Raw genomic sequence first — 23,228 nt, 5'->3', positions numbered from 1 at the left:
CGCCAGGCGGCTGATCCTCAACCACCCAAAAACCAGCAAAGTTTTTAGGGATAACACAACTACCACTACCCAACCAGAAAGTTGGAGGATGGCTGTCCCACTTTCTTTCTCAAAGGAAACATCAGACTCATGGGTCCTCAATATTATACAGGATGGATACTCTCTCAATTTTATATCCCTTCTATCACTACCACATCCAGTGGTACACAAGTACCAGAAAGCTCACTGGGAAATTCTCCTTCGGGAAGTACACCAGTTACTCCCTCAACACTGCATACGGAAGTTGCCTCCGCCCAATACCACAAGGATTCTATTTACAATACTTCCTCATTGCCAAAAAATCAGGGGGATTTCGCCCTATTCTAGACCTATGTTCCATCAACAAATTCATAACAAAGGAAAAATTCAAAATGACTTCTCTCAAATCCATTCTTCCCTTCCTACAATTATGAGACTGGATGTGCTCCATAGATCTGAAAGACATGTACACCCACATACCAATACATCCAAATTCTTGGACTTACCTCTGTTTTCAGACGAGCATGAGACATTTCCAGTACAAAGTTCTTCAGTTCGGTCTCTCCTCCACACCAAGAATATTCACGAAGGGGTAGATTTTCAAACCGCGCGAATTGGCGTACTTTTGCTGGCGCATCAGGCGCAAGCAAAAGTACGCGGGATTTTAGTAGATACGCGTGTAGCCGCTAAAATCCTGGATCGGCGTGCGCAAGGCTATCGATTCCGTATAGCCGGCGCGCGTCAAGCCGCGCAGCCTACCCCCGTTCCCTCCGAGGCCGCTCCGAAATTGGAGCGGCCTCGGAGGGAACTTTCTTTTGCCCTCCCCTCCCCTTCCCCTCCCTTCCCCTACCTAACCCACCCGCCTGGCCCTGTCTAAACCCCCCCCCCTTACCTTTGTCGAGGGATTTACGCCTCCCGGAGGGAGACATAGATCCCCGCGTGCCAGCGGGCCGCTTGCACGCCGGGACGCGACCTGGGGCAGGTACGGAGGGCGCGGCCACGCCCCCGGACCGCCCCGGGCCGTAACCACGCCCCCGGGCCCACCCCCAAAATGCCGCGCCGGCCGGGCCCGCCCCCTGACATGCCCCCAACACGCCCCCCTCAGAAAACCCCGGGACTTACGCGAGTCCCGGGGCTCTGCGCGCACCGGTAGGCCTATGTAAAATAGGCGCACCGGCGCGCAGGGCCCTGCTCGCTTAATTCCAGGCGGATTTAGGTGGATTTAGGCGAGCAGGGCTCTTAAAATCCGCCCCGAAATGTCTAGCGGTAGTGGTGGCTCACTTACTTCAACAGGGAATTAAAATCTTTCCCTATCTAGACGACTGGCTGTTAGTAGCCCCCAATCCAGTCCTTCTATGGAACAATTTACTTCTTTTGATAAACTGCCTAGACAATCTAGGTCTTCACATAAATTACGAAAAGTTGTATCTGCAACCGACACAAACGCTAACCTTCATAGGGGCTTCCATAGACACCGTTCAAGACATAGCTTTCCTGCCACAACCTCGAGCATTAGCTCTCACCACACTGGCCCAGCGTCTCTTACCACTTGCCAGAACTTCAGCCAGTCAAGTCTTAACCTTACTGGGCCACATGGCATCCATGTGGTCCCACACACAAGACTACATATCCTTCATCTACAATGGGGCCTAAAAACCCAATGGTCTCAATTCCTGTCCATTATCAACACCTGTACAACTAACAACCAACATGAAAATAGACCTCCGCTAGTGGCTAACCCCACCGGCATTGTCAGAGGGCTCACCTCTCAGACCCCTATGACATCAACTGATTCTAACCACAGATGCCTTCCCCAAAGGCTGGGGAGCCCATCTTTCTGACCTTCAGACTCAAGGGTTGTGGTCTACCCACATGCGCAATTATCACATAAATTTCCTGGAATTGAGGGCTATCAAGTAAGTATGCCCTACAGGCTTTTCAACATGCCCTGTTATGCCATGTCATCATGATCCACACCGACAATCAAGAGGCAGGCAGAGCTCCGGAGTCTCAAAGCGTGGATGAGACGATGGTGCAAGGAAGAGAGATTAAGTTTTGTTAGGAACTGGGGAACCTTTTGGGGAAGGGGGAGTCTCTTCCGAAGGGATGGGCTCCACCTTAACCAGGGTGGAACCAGACTGCTGGCGCTAACTTTTAAAAAGGAGATAGAGCAGCTTTTAAACTAGAACAAAGAGGAAAGCCGACAGTCGCTCAGCAGCGCATGGTTCGGAGAGAGGTATCTTCAACGGATACTAATGATGCATTAGTGAGGTTCCAATAATTAGAAAAATAGTCCAAGTGCCTGTAACTAAAAACTCACCTGAGCTAAAAAATTCTAACTTATCCCTATCAATTAAAAAGCAGAATGAAAATACAAACAAAAAACAAACTTTGAAATGTTTGTATGCTAATGCCAGAAGTCTAAGAAATAAGATGGGAGAATTAGAATGTATAGCAGGGAATAATGACGTAGACTTAATTGGCATCTCAGAGACATAGTGGAAAGAGGATAATCAATGGGACAGTGCTATACCGGGGTACAAATTATATCGCAATGACAGAGAGGAGCACCCAGGAGGAGGTGTGGCGCTTTATGTCCGGGATGGCATAGAGTCCAGCAGGATAAACATCCTGCATGAGACTAAATACAAAATTGAATCTTTATGGGTAGAAATCCCTTGTGTGTCGGGGAAGACTATAGTGATAGGGTTATACTGCCGTCCACCTGGTCAAGATGGTGAGACGGACAGTGAAATGGTAAGAGAAATTAGGGAAGCTAACCAAATTGGTAGTGCAGTAATAATGGGAGACTTCAATTACCACACAAGACACTGGTGCAGGATAAATGTTAAATCACCATTCTCAGGTGTACTTTAATGAATCCAATATCAAAAGATAGCAGTGTTTATACTGGCAACTCCATGAATTCAAATTCAAACATTTAAACAGGTCCCCCGACACGGTCCCGTGTTTCGCTAGGCTGCGTCGGGGGGGACCAAGGGTACAGTCGAATCTAGGGTATAAAGACAAATCTGAATAAGAATAGTGGTAAACGTGGTACCCTAGATTCGACTGTACCCTTGGTCCCCCCCGACGCAGCCTAGCAAAACACGGGACCGTGTCGGGGGACCTGTTTAAATGTTTGAATTTGAATTCATGGAGTTGCCAGTATAAACACTGCTATCTTTTGATATTGGATTCATTAAAGTACACCTGAGAATGGTGATTTAACATTTATCCTGCACCAGTGTCTTGTGTGACTTGCTTATGTGCAAGGTTGTTGCTTCTTCTGCATCTAGACTTCAATTACCCCAATATTGACTGGGTAAATGTATCATCGGGACACGCTAGAGAGATAACGTTCCTGGATGGAATAAATGATAGCTTTATGGAGCAATTGGTACAGGAACCGACGAGAGAGGGAGCAATTTTAGATCTAATTCTCAGTGGAGCACAGGACTTGGTGAGAGAGGTAACGGTGGTGGGGCCACTTGGCAATAGTGATCATAGTATGATCAAATTTGATTTAATGACTGGAAGAGGAACGGTGTGCAAATCCAAGGCTCTCGTGCTAAACTTTCAAAAGGGAAACTTTGATAAAATGTGAAAAATTGTTAGAAAAAAACTGAAAAAAGCAGCTACAAAAGTAAAAAATGTCCAAGAGGCGTGGTCATTGTTAAAAAAATACCATTCTAGAAGCATAGTCTAGATGTATTCCACACATTAAGAAAGGTGGGAAGAAGGCAAAACGATTACCGGCATGGTTAAAAGGGGAGGTGAAAGAAGCTATTTTAGCCAAAAGATCTTCATTCAAAAATTGGAAGAAGGAACCAAAAGAAGAAAATAGGATAAAGCATAAACGTTGGCAAGTTAAATGTAAGACATTGATAAGACAGGCTAAGAGAGAATTTGAAAAGAAGTTGGCTGTAGAGGCAAAAACTCACAGTAAAAACTTTTTTAAATATATCCGAAGCAGAAAGCCTCTGAGGGAGTCAGTTGGACCGTTAGATGATCGAGGGGTTAAAGGGGCACTTAGAGAAGATAAGGCCATTGCGGAAAGATTAAATGATTTCTTTGCTTTGGTGTTTACTGAAGAGGATGTTGGGGAGGTACCCATAATGGAGAAGGTTTTCATGGGTAATGATTCAGATGGACTAAATCAAATCACGGTGAACCTAGAAGATGTGTTAGGCCTGACTGACAAACTGAAGAGTGGTAAATCACCTGGACTGGATGGTATACACCCCAGAGTTCTGAAGGAACTAAAAAATGAAATTTCAGACCTATTAGTAAAAATTTGTAACCTATCATTAAAATCATCCATTGTACCTGAAGACTGGAGGATAGCAAATGTAACCCCAATATTTAAAAAGGGCTCCAGGGGCGATCCGGGAAACTACAGACCGGTTGGCCTGACTTCAGTGACAGGAAAAATAGTGGAAAGTGTTCTAAACATCAAAATCACAGAACATATATTTTATTTATTTATTTATTTATTTAAAGGCTTTTATATACCGGAGTTCATGCACTTGTGCATACCACTTCGGTTTACACAGAACAAGGAACAGAAAATTACATCAAACAGATTGAACAATTAAACAAATATACAATTACATCCAACAATTGGGTATAAATAACATGGCTAACTTAGTAGGAACTTAGAGTTTGAGGTAAAGGAGAGAAATAGTACCAAGTGGTAACAGAACAATGTTAATAGCTAAATAATAAATATAAATAGTAAATACAAATTCTTATAATAAATACAGGTGTTTACAGATTACAGTCTTCATGAAAAGTTTACGTCTACAGAATAGGGTTAAGTAAATAAGAACTGACATGATATAGAAAGACATGGTTTAATGGAACCAAGTCAGCATGGCTTTACCCAGGGCAAGTCTTGCCTCACAAATCTGCTTCACTTTTTTGAAGGAGTTAATAAACATGTAGATAAAGGTGAACCAGTAGATGTAATATACTTGGATTTTCAGAAGGCATTTGACAAAGTTCCTCTTGAGAGGCTTCTAGGAAAAGTAAAAAGTCATGGGATAGGTGGCGATGTCCTTTCGTGGATTGCAAACTGGCTAAAAGACGGGAAACAGAGAGTAGGATTAAATGGGCAATTTTCTCAGTGGAAGGGAGTGGGCAGTGGAGTGCCTCAGGGATCTGTATTGGGACCCTTACTTTTCAATATATTTATAAATGATCTGGAAAGAAATACGACGAGTGAGATAATAAAATTTGCAGATGACACAAAATTGTTCAGAGTAGTTAAATCACAAGCGGATTGTGATAAATTGCAGGAAGATCTTGTGAGACTGGAAAATTGGGCATCCAAATGGCAGATGAAATTTAATGTGGATAAGTGCAAGGTGATGCATATAGGGAAAAATAACCCATGCTATAATTACATAATGTTGGGTTCCATATTAGGTGCTACAACCCAAGAAAGAGATCTAGGCGTCATAGTGGATAACACATTGAAATCGTCGGTTCAGTGTGCTGCGACAGTCAAAAAAGCAAACAGAATGTTGGGAATTATTAGAAAGGGAATGGTGAATAAAACGGAAAATGTCATAATGCCTCTGTATCGCTCCATGGTGAGACCGCAACTTGAATACTATGTACAATTCTGGTCGCCGCATCTCAAAAAAGGTATAATTGCGCTGGAGAAGGTACAGAGAAGGGCTACCAAAATGATAAGGGGAATGGAACAGCTTCCCTATGAGGAAAGACTAAAGAGATTAGGACTTTTCAGCTTGGAGAAGAGACGGCTGAGGGGGGATATAATAGAGATGTTTAAAATTATGAGAGGTCTAGAACGGGTAGATGTGAATCGGTTATTTACTCTTTCGGATAATAGAAAGACTAGGGGGCTCACCATGAAGTTAGCATGGGGCACATTTAAAACTAATCGGAGAAAGTTCTTTTTTACTCAATGCACAATTAAACTCTGGAATTTGTTGCCAGAGGATGTGGTTAGGGCAGTTAGTATAGCTGCGTTTAAAAAAGGATTGGATAAGTTCTTGGAGGAGAAGTCCATTACCTACTATTAAGTTCACTTAGAGAATAGCCACTGCCATTAGCAATGGTAACATGGAATAGACTTAATTTTTGGGTAGTTGCCAGGTTCTTATGGCCTGGATTGGCCACTGTTGGAAACAGGATGCTGGGCTTGATGGACCCTTGGTCTAACCCAGTATGGCATTTTCTTATGTTCTTATGTTTTATATAAACAAGCAAGGCGGGTCCGGATCATGGAACCTTTGCAGAGAAGTGATACAGATTCTGGACTGGGCCCACTCCAAGGAGATCTCCCTCCAAGCCACATATCTATCCGGGATCAACAACTCCAAGGCAGACAAGTTGAGCAGAATTTTTCACCCACACTAGTGGGAACTCAATCAAAGTGTCGCCAACCGACTCTTCTCCATTTGGGGTCTTCCGCAAATAGACCTCTTTGCAACAGAACACAACAAGAAAGTCGATCTTTTTTGCTCAGTGTACCCCAGCACATGCCGGCTAACACAAGATGCTTTTCTCCTGGACTGGTCTCAGGACTTCATATGTGCTCCCTTCTATTCCACTGATCTCCTAAACAGTACAGAGGTGCATTGAAGACAGTTCGAATCTGATCCTCATCGCTCCAGCATGACCACGTCAACCTCTAGGGAATGCCCCCACCCTCTTCACCCAACAACGAGGATCAATGTTCCATCCACTACACGCATCACTGAATCTCACTGCATGGAGTTTGAAAGTGTCACATTCCAAAATCTGAACATTTCACCTCAACTGGAAGATATTTTGATCGCATCCAGGAAACCATCAACACGACAAAACTACCATTGCAAATGGGCACGTTATGTATCCTGGTGTTCCTCAACGAACACAGACCCACTAACATGTCCACCGGAACTTCTTCTAAGTTAACTCCATCTACTTTAAACTCAGGGTCTGGCCATTGCCTCTCTTCGTGTTCACCTTAGCACGATAGCAGCTTATCACACTCCTCTAAACGGGGAATAAATAGCTTGTCATACTCTTATTTATTGCTTTATGAAGGGTGTTCTACATCTACGACCCCCTTAAAGAAACCACCAGTGCCATGGGATGTCAACCCAGAATAACTCATGTTACCACCTTTCGAACCAATGGACAGCTGCCATCTTTGATTCCTATCCTGGAAAGTGCTATTTTTAGTTGCCCTTACATCCGCAAGGCGAATCAACGAACTTCAAGCACTAGTATACTACCCACCTTATCTTGAATTCTACCATGACAAGGTGACGCTACGTACACATCCTAATTTCCTTCCAAAAGTGGTCTCCACCTTTCACTTGAATCAAACCATAACCTTGCCAACTTTCCATCCCAAACTGCACGCAAATGAAAGCGAGCGGTGTCTCCATACATTGGACTGCAAACGTGCACTTGCATATTACAAGAAACGAACTCAGTCTCCCAACAGACATTCACAACTTTTCCTCTCATTCAAACCAAAAACTCCAGGGCTTCCCATTTCTAAACGAACTTTATCATCCTGGATTTCTAACTGCATACATTTCTGCTACCAAAAACATTCTGAAACCTTATCCTCCACACCCAAAGCCCATCAAGTGCCAGCAATGGCTGCCTCCGTCGCACATCTTCACAATGTACCTATCTCAGATATCTGTAAAGCAGCCACATGGTCATCACTGCACACTTTCACATCTCATTATTGTTTAGACAAACCAAAGATGATGCAGAGATGGAGTGGATAATCCTAACCAAGAGCACTTCTACTTCAACTCACTTATAGGAACTGTCCGCCTATTATATAGTATTGAGCGTTCAATTACATATAAATACTCACATAAACTACACGCTCTATATGTCAGCTGGTGACTCCCAGACAGCATGGCTAATTCAGCTGCTTATCTATGGGAAAAAAGCAAGTTTGCTTACCGTAAATGGTGTTTTCCATAGATAGCAGATGAATTAGCCATGGGTGATCTTAGAGAGCTCCACCACATAGTGGCACAGAGGATGTACCCAGACAGCATGGCTAATTCATCTGCTATCTAAGGAAAACACAGTTTATGGTAAGCAAACTTGCTTTTCTTTCATCAAGCTTTGTATCAGTTGGAATAGGAATGTACAAAGTCATCACAACTTCTTTAACTACAGTTCTGTAAGGGGTATGATCCCAACACTGGTACAGTGATGATAGTGTTTACATAATTTCTAGTGAAGGAGCCATGTCACCTTATTATGCCTCTCTGCAAACAGGTCTTCTGACATTACTGATGAGATATGTAACTGTTTCAAGTTCTGTTTCACAGAATCTGCAACTATCTGTTATACCAATATTTTCTCTGCAGACTGTGAACCATCTTGTCCATTGTACAGTGACCTGTGCTGTAATTATCAAACTCTCATCTTTAGGTTTAAGTTTACCTCTCTTTAGCCATTCTTGTGTCAGATTTTGATCTATGTGTAATTGCTGAAATAACTTTGTACATGGTGGCCCATGGAAAAATAGCCTGCTTGTGTGGCACTGGTATTGGAGGCGGGCTACTTTTCCATGGCCACCCTGTATTTCCCACTGTACTTATATGTGACGGGGGCTTTGCCCATCACTAATTAAATCCCCAGCTATGGACAGTGGGAGTGAGTTGTCATATTTGAATCCTCCCCTTGAATTAACCCTTGTGGCTCTGGGGTATAAAATGACCTATGAGCATGCTCAGAGTCAAAGAGTAGGCGATATTGGAAGAGAAAGGATGTGGAGTTTTTTGGTGGAGATTCTTGCTAGGCCCCTCAGACCTGGAGAATAGAGGGGAAAGTGGATGACTAAGAGATAAGAATTAAAAATCCCCTCAGGATATCAAGTCACTTATTCAAGAGGAGTGAAAAGAGACTAGAGAGAGAGAAAAGAAGCTGGAGTGGACTTTTGTGTATGGTCATAGCCTCACCCCTTGGAGTTTTTGATCAGAAGAGAAGAGTCTGTGTTGGATTTGAAGAAGATTTTTGGATACACATTTGACCAGTCTGGACGGAAGAGCTCCCCACTCTGTATCCGGAAAGGTTGAATCCCTGACCTTTAAACCCAAGCTGCAATGCAAAAGCCTGGGTGCTTCAGCCAGGCACGATTTAGAGAGACTGTGTTAATTGTGGACTCTTTTTGGATGTTGGTACTTTATATTTTTCCTAGTTTATGCTGGAGCTGCCCAGTACCTACCACCAATAGGAATGGAGTATTAAGCCTGGATGGTGGTACAACAGGGGATAGACCCACAAGAGGAACAAGAATATAGAAACCACTGCTTTGACTATTAAGATTTTTATACTGTTTTTCTGCTGGTATACTTTAAATTGAACACCAAAGTGGACTCTGCCCTTTTATTTTTGCTTCTGGTACCTGTGTTTGATGTTCTTTTTCAATGGTTTTTATGGTCACCTCTGCACCTAAATGACACCCCAGAGTACAGAGGCTTGGAGCAGTTGAGTTTTCCTGAAATATGCCTAGGGCCCTGGAAGTTTATTTCCCCGCCCCACCGGGCAAACCCTGGAGAATGTAGCTCCCTGGATGCAATCCAAACAGGGACCCCGCTACATACGCTTTTGCCAATTGTTTTTCTTGGTATCATTTTTTAAAGAGTTTTTTTTCTTGTTTTGAAAATTCTGTTGCCTCTTTTCTTGTGTATTGGTACATTCTCTATTCGGGATCTGAGGAGCATTAAATTACAGAACTGAATCTGATTTTGACTCATTTACAATTGTTTCTATTAAATCTTTGGCATTATAATTACATATTTTTGGTCACTATATGAATCATCAGACCATAAAATTATTTGCAACACACTTATTTTTTATTATTTGGTGTGTTTTGCACATTTTCCACATCTTTTGTGGAGATTCTCACTTTATGTAGAAACATAGAAACATGACAGCAGAAAAATACCACATGGCCTATCTAGTTTGCCTATTTCTACGATCCCTATCACATCTTCAGAAACCCCTCTGAGCTTGTCCCACGCTTTCTTGAATTCACATACTATCCTTGTCTTCACCATCTCCATAGAGAGGTTGTTCCATGCATCCACCACCCTGATAAATGTGCATGCACCACCTTGATGTAGGCCCCACCTCAATTTCTCTATAGTGATATTGTGCAGCAATAGGTTTTTCAGTTATCCGCAATAGGTTTTTCAGTTATCAGCAATAGGTTATCAATAGGTTATCAGCCTTTTAAGCCTCTGTTGAACTAAAAGACTGGAATTGGTAGACAATGACTTTATCTAGCACATATAATTTTAATCCCCAATTAGACTGGTGGGGATCCATTTAGTATACTGCAATCTGCATAGATCTTTAACCAATCCCAGATGTTCATAACACAATTTTGCAAGGATTCTCATCTAATGAAGAGTGAGTTTGTATCTGAGGAGTATGTCTGTGATCAAGCCCCAGAGGGAGTAGACATTGAAAGCTACAGAGAGAGCTGCAGAGAGAATGGAGGTGTATGCAGCTGCTGTCCAAGCAGTTGAGTTGGAAAAAAGTCAAGAGATTTTGCAGCCTAAAAAACTGAAGTAACCTACTGAAATCACACCACCTGTCGATTACTTGAGGCCAATATTCAGTAAGCCTATGAGTGGACAAGTTATCTGGCTAAAGTTAGCCAGATAACTTGTCTCGGATGTTCAGCGTGATAAATGCCCCACTGAATATTCTCACCCAAAGTTATATGGTTACATATATCCGGATAACTGAAAAACCTAACCAGCTATGTTTGAATATAATTGCTTAGCTTTTTTAGTTATCCAGCTTTGAGTGGCTGGATAACTATCTACTTGTTATGCTTCGCGGCCGCAGACTGCTGCGACCTCTGTTGCTCACCTCCTTTTTCTCTGCTTTGGCTTTGTTGGGCGAACTCGCGGCCTCTGCCAGCTACTGCCAGCCTTCCTGCCTCCATTCTCGGGCCCACCTGAGCAGCATGGACGCCGTCGACCTCCATCTTATCCTCGGGGTCCCCTAGGCGCGTGCGCGCTCCTGGGCCTGCTTTAATCACGTCATGGTGGGAACCTCAGGGGCGTCCCCCTCAGATGACATCACTCATCTTGGATACTTAAGCTCGCAGGCCCAGACAGTTGATGACTTGGCAACAAGTTCATCTTGCTGAATCCACCTACTCTCGCTTCGGTACTTGTTCCGGTTCCTGCTTCCGTGGTGTGAGACTACCGAGTACCCGCTCCTCGGGGGCCCTTTCTCGTGTCCTCGGAGGGCCTTTCACCCGGACTCCTGCCTGCCTTGCTTCCCGAGGCTTTCTACAGAACTACTCCTTTGTCTTCAGTCACTGTGAGTAACCACGCTGTGGACCACTGCTGTGATATCTACATTGGAATCCTATCCGGTGTACCCTGCTCTGCGGACCATTGCCATGATATCGCTAGAGGCGCCCTCTCCGGGTCTACCCTGCTCTGCGGACCTTTGCTGTGATATTGCTAGAGGAACCCTCACCGGTGTACCCCTCTCTGCGGACCACTACCGTGACCTCCCTCCGGCCATGTATAGATTACCGCGGCTTAAACAAAATTACCCAGAAGGACTGATACCCCATTGCCACTAATCTCTGAACTGTTTGACAGGCTCCAGGGGGCCAAAATATTCTCCAAATTTTCTACCTAAACCTAGGAATATGAATAATAGATCAGAAATGATGTTTCAAGGTGATCTCACAAATTTGTTAGAGTATTCTAGTGCTCAAGTTATCAAATGGGTTACATTATTGGTAACTTTTTCCTCTATTAATGACATTAATCAAATAATGAAGAAATACTTCAATAAATATCCAGTTAACTATTTGGAAAAATCAGTGAAAATATTCCCAGACCTAGAAATATCTACACAAATAAGGCGGAAAGTCTTCTTGGCTTTTCGCCAGGAAGTAATCTCTATGGGGTTTTCATTTACACTGCGTTTCCCTTGTAAATGCTTGATAAAAAAAACCAAGAGGATATATATATTTTCTTTATACCCGAACAGTTAAAACATTTCTTAGAACAAAGGAAACTTCCATCTTCATCCCCAGTGTCTAGTCAGTAACTATAGAAAGGAAAGCAGGATCTATGTGAAAAGCCCCTTTTTGTAATATTTTACTTGTGAAATTCTCCCATTAGTTTTTCATACCATCATGCACTTCGCTCTCATTTTTGTCTTGATATGTTTAAATGGTATTGGTATAAATGTTTTCTTTTATCTAATATTATTTGGAAAAAATTATTTTGGGATAGATACCAAACCATGTTATCTTGAATGCAAACTAATTGAATATGTTTGTACATTGAAAATTATAAATAAAGAATTAAAAAATATATATATTCTCCAAATTGGACCTGAGGGGGGCTTACAATTTGGTCCGGATACGCCAGGGCGACAAATGGAAAACCGCTTTTAACACCCATGATGGCCATTTCGAATACCTGGTAATGACCTTCGGCCTTTGTAATGCTCCAGCGGTGTTCCAGAATATGATGAATGAGGTATTCAGAGACATGCTCTACCAGTGCGTCGTAGTCTATCTGGATGACATCCTGGTATTCTCACGAGACCTCCAGAACTATCGCCGAGACGTCTGCAACATTCTTCAGCGCCTAAGGGATAATCGCTTCTATGCCAAGCTGGAGAAATGTTCCTTCGAACAAGAGACTGTCCCTTTTCTCGGTTACGTGGTCTCGAGTCAGGGCTTCCAGATGGACTCCCAAAAGACCAAGAGCATCCAGGATTGGCCCCCACCAACGGGCCTCAAGGTGCTCTGTAGATTCCTGGGATTTACTAACTATTACTGGTCATCATTCCACATTATTCCACACTGACTGCCCCTCTCACGGCCATGACCCGCAAGGGAGCCAACCCCTCGCAGTGGTCACCCGAAGCCATGTCGGCCTTCCAGAAACTTAAGGATGCATTCCTTAGAGAACCATGCTTATGTCACCCAGATCACCGACGACCTTTCATCGTCGAAGTTGACGCATCCGACGTCGGAGTTGGTGCGGTCCTCAGGCAGCATTCTGCCAATCACACCTTGCACCCCTGTTCATTCTTTTCTCGCTGCTTCTCACCTACGGAGTGCAATTATGGAATCGGGGACAAAGAATTATTGACAATTAAGCTCGCCTTTGAAGAATGGCGCCCTTGGCTCGAGGGGGCTCAGCACCAGATCACGGTATATACAAACCACAAGAACCTTGAGTACATGCATCATGCACGGCGCCTTAATCACTGGCAGGCCTGCTGGTCTCTCTTCTTTACTCGGTTCAATTTCTTGTTACGATACCGGCCAGCCAGCAAGAACACTCGAGCCGATGCCCTCTCCCGGTCCTTCACCACTGAGGATGTCCCGAATGTTCCGCGTCACATCATCGATCCAGACAAGGTTCTTCTCTCTGCCACGTTCACCATACCTCCTGGGAAGACAGTGGTATCCCGCCATTTCGTAGAAAAATCCTCCAATGGGCACACAATTCCCTGCTAGGGGGGCCATCCAGGTCAAGCTAGAACTATTTCTTTACTCCACAGATTCTACTGGTGGCTGACCATGAAGAAGGACGCTCAAGCATATGTGGAGTCGTGCCCCACCTGTGCCCATCAGAAGCCGCTGACGGGTCAACCTTGGGGTCTCTTGCAACCACTTCCCGCACCCAGTGAACTGTGGACACACATTGCCACTGATTTCATTTTTCCTTCCAACGGCAATAACACCATTTGGGTTACAGTGGACTGGTTTTCAAAAATGGCTCACTTTGTGGCTCTACCTGGCCTTCCTTCAGCCCCAGAGCTGGCGAGACTGTTCATACGCCATATATTCCGCATCCACAGACTCCCAAGACATATACTCTCCGACCGGGGAGTGCAATTTACGGCCAGGTTCTAAAGGGCCTTATGTAAACATTTTGACATTACCTTGGACCTCACATCGGCCTATCACCTGCAGGCCAATGGTCAGATGGAAAGGACAAATTGGACCCTGAAGCAGTTTCTCCGGGTATACATAAACTCATGACAAAATGACTGGTCCGAGTTGCTACCTTGGGCTGAGTTTACCCTCAATTCTCATCTCTCCACATCCACCGGGTCTTCACCCTTCCAAGTGGTATACGGACGTCAGCCCCTGCCTCCGCTTCCACTACCTCTGTCAGTGGCCTCTCCTGTGGCGCAGGCCACCGCCCAAGAGTTGCATCAACTTTGGGACAACACTAATCGACTTCTACAACAAGCTGCCCAGAAGTCCAAGAAATGCTATGATACCCATCATCAGGCAGCCCCTCAATTCAATCCTGGTGATAAAGTATGGCTTAGTACTCAATTTATTCACCTAAAACTACCTTCAGTCCGCTTTGCTCCCAGATACATTGGGCCATTTCCCGTACTTCGTCACCTGGGCCCAGTTATGTACAGCCTTCGCCTGCCCACATCACTCAAGATTCATAACGCCTTGCACGTCTCATTACTTAAGCCTCTCATCCTGTCCAAATTTTCCAAAACGCCACCTGAACCTCAACCTCTGGATATATGGAATATATATATGGAAGCGAGGAATACGATGGGAATATCTGATCTCATGGGAGGGCTTTGGGCCCGAAGAGAATAGCTGGGAGGCTGCAGCCAATATTCTCAATAAAGAACTGATCAAGCAGTTTCATACTTCTCACCCAAGAAAACCCAAACCCCTGGGGGGGTCCTAAGAAGGGGGGTACTGTGATGCTCCGTGGCCGCAGACGGCTGCGACCTCTGTTGCTCACCTCCTTTTTCTCTGATTTGGCTTCGTTGGGTGAACTCGCGACCTCTGCCAGCTACTGTCAGCCTTCCTGCCTCCATTCCTGGGCCCTCCTGAGCAGCATGGATGCCGCTGACCGCCATCTTACCCATGGGTCTCCTAGGCACGCGCGCGCGCACTCCCGAGCCTGCTTTAACCACGTCATGGCGGGAATCTCGGGGGCGTCCTCCTCAGATGATGTCACTCATCTTGGATACTTATGCTCACTGACCCAGACAGTTGATGACTTGGCAACGAGGTCATCTTGCTGCATCCACCTACTCTCACTTCAGTACTTGTTCCGGTTCCTGCTTCTGTGGTGTGAGAGAATAGGTACCCAATCCTCGGGGGCCCTTCCTCGGCTCTCGGCTATCCGCTCCTCGGAGGGCCTTTCACCCGGACTCCTGCCTGCCTTGCTTCCAGAGGCTTTCTACAGAACTACTCCTTTGTCTTCCGTCACTGTGAGTAACCTCGCTGTGGACCACTGCTGTGATATCTACATTGGAAACCTCTCTACTGTACCCCACTCTGCAGACCATTGCCATGATATCACTAGAGGAGCCCTCTCCAGGTCTACCCCCCTCTGCGGACCTTTGCTGTGATATCGCTAGAGGAACCCTCGCTGGTATACCCCTCTCTGCGGACCACTACCATGACCTCCCACCGAGGAACCCTCTTGTGTACCATCTCTACGGAGCCCGTGTAACTTCAGTGACTGTACTTTTGCTCGGCACCCCCGCTCCTCGGGCAGTGCCTCATCTATTGCCTGACTCCAGTTATCCAAGCTCAGTCTGACGTCAGCACCTGCGTTGCCGCTCCGTGGCCCGCCTCCTGGGGTCACCCTCTCCTTCTCCTCTACTCTGCTGTATACCATCCCACAGCCGAGACCTCACCTCCCAACGGTGAGGCTCAGTGGGGCTCCTCCCCTGGGCGATACCATCTCTCACCTCAGTCAAAGGGCCATCGTATCCACAAATCCCAACACTACTTAATGGATTTCTTCAAAGATATCCAATTAAGTAGCATTGTCAAAATTTTTAAAAAGAAGCATCTGAGCTGATTCTCTCTCTCCCCTCCCCCAAAATTAATATATGGCCCTGTCGGGTCATGCACCTCCCATCCTCGAAACACTTCCTAAATTAGATAAAAGTGTGACAGATCCACAGGTTGGGAACCCTGCCCACCACCCCTTCCTGATTGCTGTTTAATTTAATTGGGCTACCCTGTGGACCCTCCCACCCTCCTGAAGTTTTAATATCCTGGGTCACACACCCTCATCCCCCCCATACATTAAAAAAAAAAAACCTAGCCGGGAGCGAGGCATAAATTTACCTACTCTTGACGCTCCAGCCCTGCTTCTGTCAGAAGCACTGTTAGAAACAGAAACTTACCTGCATTTTATGCTTCCAGTGCAACCCATAGTTTACCCACTCCCGGCACTGGAATGCCAGGAGTGGGTAACTTTGTACCTTGCTCCCGGCATGGTTGCTTAGGTATTGAGTGGTAGGGGGGTCTGGGAGATGTGAGTGTGTGGCTCAGAGTATTGAAACTATGTGTGGGTGGGAGGATTAATTGGGCAGAAGGATTAAAAAAAATTGAAACTGGTAAGGGGTTGGGGAGGGGAACCGACCTGTGGATCCACTACATGTTTATCTCATTTAAGAGGGGTGAGGGGTGCATGGCCTGACAGGGCCATACATTCAATTTGGGAGAGGGGAGGTAGAGAATGAGCCCGCAGGTCCATTTCACATATCTTTTTATTTGAAGAAATCCAGTTAAGTAGCTAGTAATCTGGCTGCAAAAGGCCGAAATAACTTAGCTGGTTGTAGTTAAAAATTGGCTAAGTTAGTAAAATACCTTAACTCCTTCTTGAAATGCCTCAGAATGCCTCTCTTTTATCCAGCTAGAATTTATTCAGATAAGTCATTATCTGGCAAAAATCTAGTCAGACAAATGGCTGAGTATTCAAAAGCTTGCCATTTCAATTGATAACTTGTAAGTTATTCATTTAAATATCTTTACATATTAAACTCCCTGTGCCTTAAAGACAGAAACCAGGGTGAAGTGAGAGCCAGAGTTTTCAGCAGTGTATTAGAGGACTTGTTCCCCTGAAGGAAAACACTGTTGAGCAGCCTTGACATACACAGACTTTTGTAACCAAATTTCCAGAGTTCATTTCTCCCAAGCTTGGAAAACCATGAGTTGTGGATTTCCCCTTAGAAGCTTGTATATTAATTGTCCTAAGAAATAAAGATAGTAATTGTTACATCAGATAACCTAAATTAGAACTGTGGGTTGCCTAAAGAAAGAAAAAGTACATTAACTAGAGGTCTCTTATTTTGTTTTCATTTAAATTGCAGATATTCTGTTTGTGGGACTCTGAAACCTTGTTAGTTGCTTTAATATAAGAATCAGTTGGTGCAAGAACCAACAAGAGGGTAAACTAATTTAGACCTAGTCCTTAGTGGAACACACGATATGGTGCGAGAGGTAACAGTGTTGGAATCACTTGAAAATAGTGATCACAACATTATCAGATTTGACTTAATAACTGGAAGGAACGCAAAAAAGAAATCTACTATGATGGTTTTTAACTTTCAAAAAAGTGACTATGAGGTACACATTGTCAGGACCTACATCACTAAACAATTGAGAGCCTTTTTATGATATAATGTAACCAAACCTTTTTGGCACCTGCTAGAATGTACTGTAGTACGCATTCACCTATCTTAATTTATGTGCCTACATGTAAACCGTTGCGATGGTATATAACTTAGCGATGGTATAGAAAAGATTTTAAATAAATAAATAAATGAGAAAAATGGTTAGGGAAAAACTGGAAGGAACAACTGCAAAGGTTAAGAATTTAGCTCAGGCATGGATATTGTTTAAAAATACTATCTTGGAAGCCCAGAACAGATGCACTCCATGCATTAGAAAAGGTAGAAAAAAGGCTAAACTACTACCAGCATGGTCGAAAGGTGAGATGAGAGAAGCTATAATATCTAAAAGAACATCCTCCAAGAAATGGAAAAGGGATCTGAATGAAGAAAACAGAAACAGCATAAGCACTGGCAAGTCAGATGCAAAGCATTGATAAGGAAAGCAAAGAAAAAACTTGAAAAGCTTGCTGTGGAAGCAAAAACTCATAATAAAAACGTTTTGGGGTATATTCAAGATAAAAAGTCTGCAAGGGAGTCCATTGGACCATTAGATGATCAAGATGTAAAAGGAGCACTTAGGGATGACAACGTTATCGCAAAGAGTCTAAATGAATTCTTTACTACAGTAATCACTGAGGACGATGTAAGAGATATACTCATTTATATAATAATACACCAACACTCACCCGATTATTTTTGATTTTAGACACACTCACTCTAATGCCAACAAAATTAAGCTTCTGATAAAATGACCATCATAATAGGCATCATCGTATTAGCTTGTGCTTTATGACTCAGCCTTACACTTAATCATAGGTCACTGGATAGTAAATCCGGCAATAATACTTTTTTTTAAGTCCCTTTTCTTATGCAACTATAAAACTTCACTTAGTAGAAAACTTAACTTCCTTGATCTGTATCAATGCTCCGATTGATCGATTCTTGATGGTTGATCAGCTATGACTTCTTCCTGTGTAATCCCGACAATTCTGGGGTGACCAGATTACACAGGAAGAAGTCATAGCTGATCGACCCTTGGTCTGACCCAGCATGGCAATTTCTTATGTTCTTATGTTCAGGCTCTAATTAGGTTAGGTACTCTTAGCAACAGTAAGGCATGTTAGCACCTTTCAGGGTTACTCCTGCCCTCATTACACACCAGTTGTCCAGCTGCCCCAGGTACGCTTACTAGAGTGAAGAAAAACACAGGCCTCTTGAGTGTTGAATGTCTGTACTACTCTTGCTGCTTTCCACGCTTCCATCTGAATCTTCCTGGTCTGATCTAGTCACTGTCTTTACTGCCTCTCCACCATTTGACCATTTAGAATTACCTTTACTCCTCTGGTAACCTGCTGTCATACAGACCAATGCAATATCCGAGGGGGAAAAACGGGCTTTCATGATTGAGCACCCGCTTTCCTAATGCGTGCCCATCCACCTCTCCCAGGCGCACGATGCAGTAGGCAAATGAGCCGCTGCATTAAAAAGGAGGTGCTAAAGGAAATTGTGTGTCCCTAGTGCCTCCTCAGCATTGGGTGCCCAGGAGAAGTGGCTGTATGTGGGTTAGGAAAACTCGTGCCAAGATACAGAGACCAAACCATGATCGTACACATCATCAGAGGGAAGCAGAGGAGCCATGAGACATCCACAGAGGACCAATGACAGCACAGTTTTAATGGACTTCTTACATCGACCCTCAGTAAAGCATTATTTGAAGCTACAGAGACAGAGAAACTACTATTTTATTATTGCCGTTATTAAACAACAAAATAGTTTCACATAATGTCTTATCAAGATTCCAATGAAAGAAGAAGAGAAGTTTTTTCATCCATACAGTAAAAAGAATTTATCTCCAGATGCAGTAAGATTATGGTTTGCTAATGCATAGGAAGTTAAAAAGCATTCAAAAGCAAGTTTAGGGAGGAGAAATAGCCTAGTGGTTAGAGCAGTGGGCTACAAACCAGAAAACCATGGCTTGAGTCCCACTGTCACTCCTTGTGACCTTGGGCAAGTCACTTTTCCCTCCATTGCCTCAGATACAAACTTAGGGGTAGATTTTCAAAGGGATATGAGTGTACCCCCCGAAAACCTACCCCAAACCCCCCCTGCACGTGCCGAGCCTATTTTGCATAGGCTCGGCGGCGCGCACAAGCCCCGGGATGCGCGTAAGTCCCGGGGTTTGCAAAAAGGGGCGGTCGGGGGCGTGGCCAAGGGGCGTGGTTAGGGACCGGGGCGTGTCTGGGGGGTGTGTGGGCGGTCCGGGGGCGTGGCCGAGTGCCCCGACACAGCGGCCTGTGTCGGGGCCTGCCGCACCGGCGCACGTAAGTTACTACTGCCCGGAGGCAGTAGTAACTTCTCCGATAAAGGTAGGGGGGGTCTAGATAGGGCCGGGGGGGTGGGTTAGGTAGGGGAAGGGAAGGGAAGGGAAGGTGCGGGGGGGGATAGAAAAAAAGTTCCCTCCGAGGCCGCTCCGATTTCGGAGCGGCCTCAGAGGGAACGGGCAGCGCGCATAGGGCTTGGCGCGCGCAAGTTGCACAAATGTGCACCCCCTTGCGCGCGCCGACCCCAGATTTTATAAGATACGCGCGGCTACGCACGTATCTTATAAAATCCAGCGTAATTTTGTTCGCGCCTGGTGCGCGAACAAAAGTACGCGCGCACGTATGTTTTTAAAATCTACCTCTTAAATTGTAAGCCCTCTGGGGATAGGGAAATACCTACAGTACCTGAATGTAAACTGATGTGATATCTCAGATCAAATGTTGGTATATAAAAATAAATAAGTTAAAATGTGTGCTTAGCCTGAGCCTACACTTTGATGGAAAAAAGGAGTCTCTTGGACTTGTGATTTATGTGCACAAAAAACATTATTAAATATTGAAATCATCTACAAAATAAAGTTCTGTATGCAACATGATCGTTTATACTTACAGCTTTAGTCACAGAGAGAAAACGATCATGGCTGATAAGCAGAATACTATACACTGAAGATATACAAACAGTAGAATCCAAGACTAGCCAAAATTTACAACCACCCCTTCCAGTAGACCATCTTCCAGTTAGTATATAAGGTATAGTCCAAGGGATAGAGAAAGAACCTTCAAACAAAAATTGGTATGGGGTTATTGACTTTCCATTTTTATGGTATATCCTGCTAGTCAAAATATATCATTCATTTACTGTAGCTTTACACATTATCATTTTTCAATAACTGAAAGCATATAAATTTGATGGACTTTATTTTTTTAAGTTGGTCCTCTGTCTGCCTTTCTCCTCCTACTGGGATATTACTACAAGCTGCTGAGCCACTGACCCGTATATCCTGACTTTCCACTCATGCTTGTAAATATAGTCAGTACCTCCTTACATCTGACTTTTTTCCATTTCTTTTCCTATGACTAAACAGAGCATGCAGCAGCCTCTTCAAATAACCAATGTATCCAGGCATGCCACCAAAGAACAAATGCATGTTTTCCCCTGAATTAGCCCTCAGTCTTTTTCTTGTCATAATAGAGTTAACTTCTAAATGAATGCCATGCTATATAAAGAGTTTGGAATTTTCAAAATGTTTACTTTAGGTTTTATTATACTTTAAAGTTTGGTCATATGATCAGACTGTTCCAGGACCTGCTGATGTCATTGATGATGTCAGCAGCCCAGCCTACACCTCTACAGCACAGCAGAGCAACCCTATACAAATGCCTTCCAGAGCTTCTCAGTAGCCGCAGTCCTGAGAAAAGAAACTCAGAGCATCAGCATTAATTAAATCATCTGATCACTTGGTTCTCTCTCTTTCTCTTAAAAAAAAACTGTGGCCATGCCAACAAAAAAACTTGAGCCAGACACTATAAACTTCCTAGGATCAATTCACACTCCCCTTCTCTCCAGACCCAAAGCACTGGAACTCCTCCCAGGCAGGAAAACAAACCACTTTTTATTAATGTAACAAAACTCAAGCTAATTCTTTCAGAACGTCAATCCCAAATACAACTTCAGGATTTAACTACAGCACCAGGATCAAGTAAACAATTTATTTTCTACCCTATTTACAATACAGTACCATCACAGGGGTCTGACTGGGACGTCTCTGCTACCTGCCATGTCCCTTACACTATCACAGGGGTCTGACTGTCACATCTCTGCCTGCCTACTATACCTCATATATACCACCTCAGGGGTTCTGACTGCCTGCCTGCCATGCCATGCCTATTATGTATAAGCATCAATGTTTTGCTGTCTCTCTGTTATTTGATGTTGTTAGTTAGTGTGTTGGTTGTACTGGGGTGGTTTTTGTTTTCCTAGAAAAGAAATTATGAGAAATTAAAAATAAGTTTCTCCTCTCCCTTGTCAGGTTCCAATTCAAACAAAAATTCAAAATGGGATTGTTTTACCAACAGTTTTAGTGAAGAAATAAAGTTTTAAACATAACACAGATTCTTGATTTACAATATGCAGGAGGGAGAAAAAACAGCCAAGCAAGCTTCCCTTATTGGGAAAATGAACAGTGAGATCCTAGCAGCTCAATTAATTCCAAGACAGCCTTTGTGAGACCCAGCCCTACAGAGAAGGAAGAACATTGTTCCAGCAGAGGTCTCTCTGCTGGATAACTCTTAAAAGAGGTGCGTTAGAAAGGTGGTCTACTTCTGGGCCAAGGAGTCCTCCACTGGGTACTGCCTAACCCACCATACCTGAACAACAACAATATTACTGCTTCCCATTGATCCACCATTAGCATTGCTCACCCAGGAGATCTCCAGCCTCCCAAATTCAGGGTCAGGTATTAGACCCCCTCCTTCAATCCCCCTCCCCCCATGCCTCACACAACTTCCCACCCACCCCTGCCCTGCATCCAAGGGTCCTTCAGCACCCTTGCCATCCCAGGGGTTGAATATCAATATTCTCTCTTTGTAAATTTTGTATATATAGCATTTAGTATAACATTTACATACATTTTAGGGCTTTTACTTCAAGACATGGCCAAAGTTATTGCAAACTTGTAAGTCTACACTCAGAATAAAGGCCTTTAGGGAGGAGTGGAAAAAGCAGGGAAAATTGCAGTTTTTGTTGGGTAATAATAATGATAATAATAATTTGAATAATACAGTTCTTAACAGGATATTTAAAGGTGGACCATCATATTTTTTAAAAAGCACAGGTTTAACGTGTAAGCATAGAGCAGAATTAGGAGCTTCCTCTTAGTATTCTGCTGTCAGCCCTGCATACTTTCTTGTTTTACCATCTAAAAATCCCATTTTTCTCCAGATGATGTACTTCAGAATATGTGAAAGCCATTTATTTTAAATCCTACAGCCATTCCTGCATGCTTTGGTGTTTTGCTGACTAAAACCTTTGTATTGAAGGTGGCGATATTAGAAGGTGGCGATATTAGAAACCAAATGTGGATAAATTCTAGCTGCATAATGAGTTATTTATCTAGAATTTAGCCGCATAAATCGGGGTCGGTCCGGGAGCGGGTAGGAGGCATTCATGCTATTCAACCTCCACCTCAGCCCTTGAGGTACATCTTAGGGTTTTATGGCTACTCTTCGCGCTGCATTGCTCTATTCCTATCATTTCCATTTTCAATCACTAGCACCACTGATTGCTGCCATTGCTCCAAGCCTGTCTTTGTTTCCTCTACTGCTCTGAGCATATTAGTCCTGGGGGAATTCTGCGCTACTGCGGAATGCAGAATTTGTGCACAATTCTCCCTTCCTGCAGATTTCCTCCCTCGCCTCGTAGAATCCACC

The 23,228-nt window shown here is 44.0% G+C and overlaps 1 protein-coding gene across 1 annotated transcript in view; it reads right to left on the bottom strand.

Annotated features, from left to right (window-relative positions):
* The window catches only part of LOC115083377 (histamine H3 receptor-like), an 82,259-nt gene that overhangs the window by 52,844 nt on the left and 6,187 nt on the right, over positions 1–23,228 (bottom strand). The window contains exon 2 of the mRNA XM_029587178.1: positions 20,410–20,576. Coding sequence (XP_029443038.1) covers positions 20,410–20,576 — 167 coding nt within the window. The remainder of the gene's footprint in view (positions 1–20,409; positions 20,577–23,228) is intronic.

Source organism: Rhinatrema bivittatum, chromosome 2 (assembly GCF_901001135.1).
Source record: "Rhinatrema bivittatum chromosome 2, aRhiBiv1.1, whole genome shotgun sequence".
NCBI lineage: Eukaryota > Metazoa > Chordata > Amphibia > Gymnophiona > Rhinatrematidae > Rhinatrema > Rhinatrema bivittatum.
The sequence above is the reverse complement of the archived record's forward strand: the minus strand, read 5'-3'. Positions and strand labels throughout refer to the sequence as shown.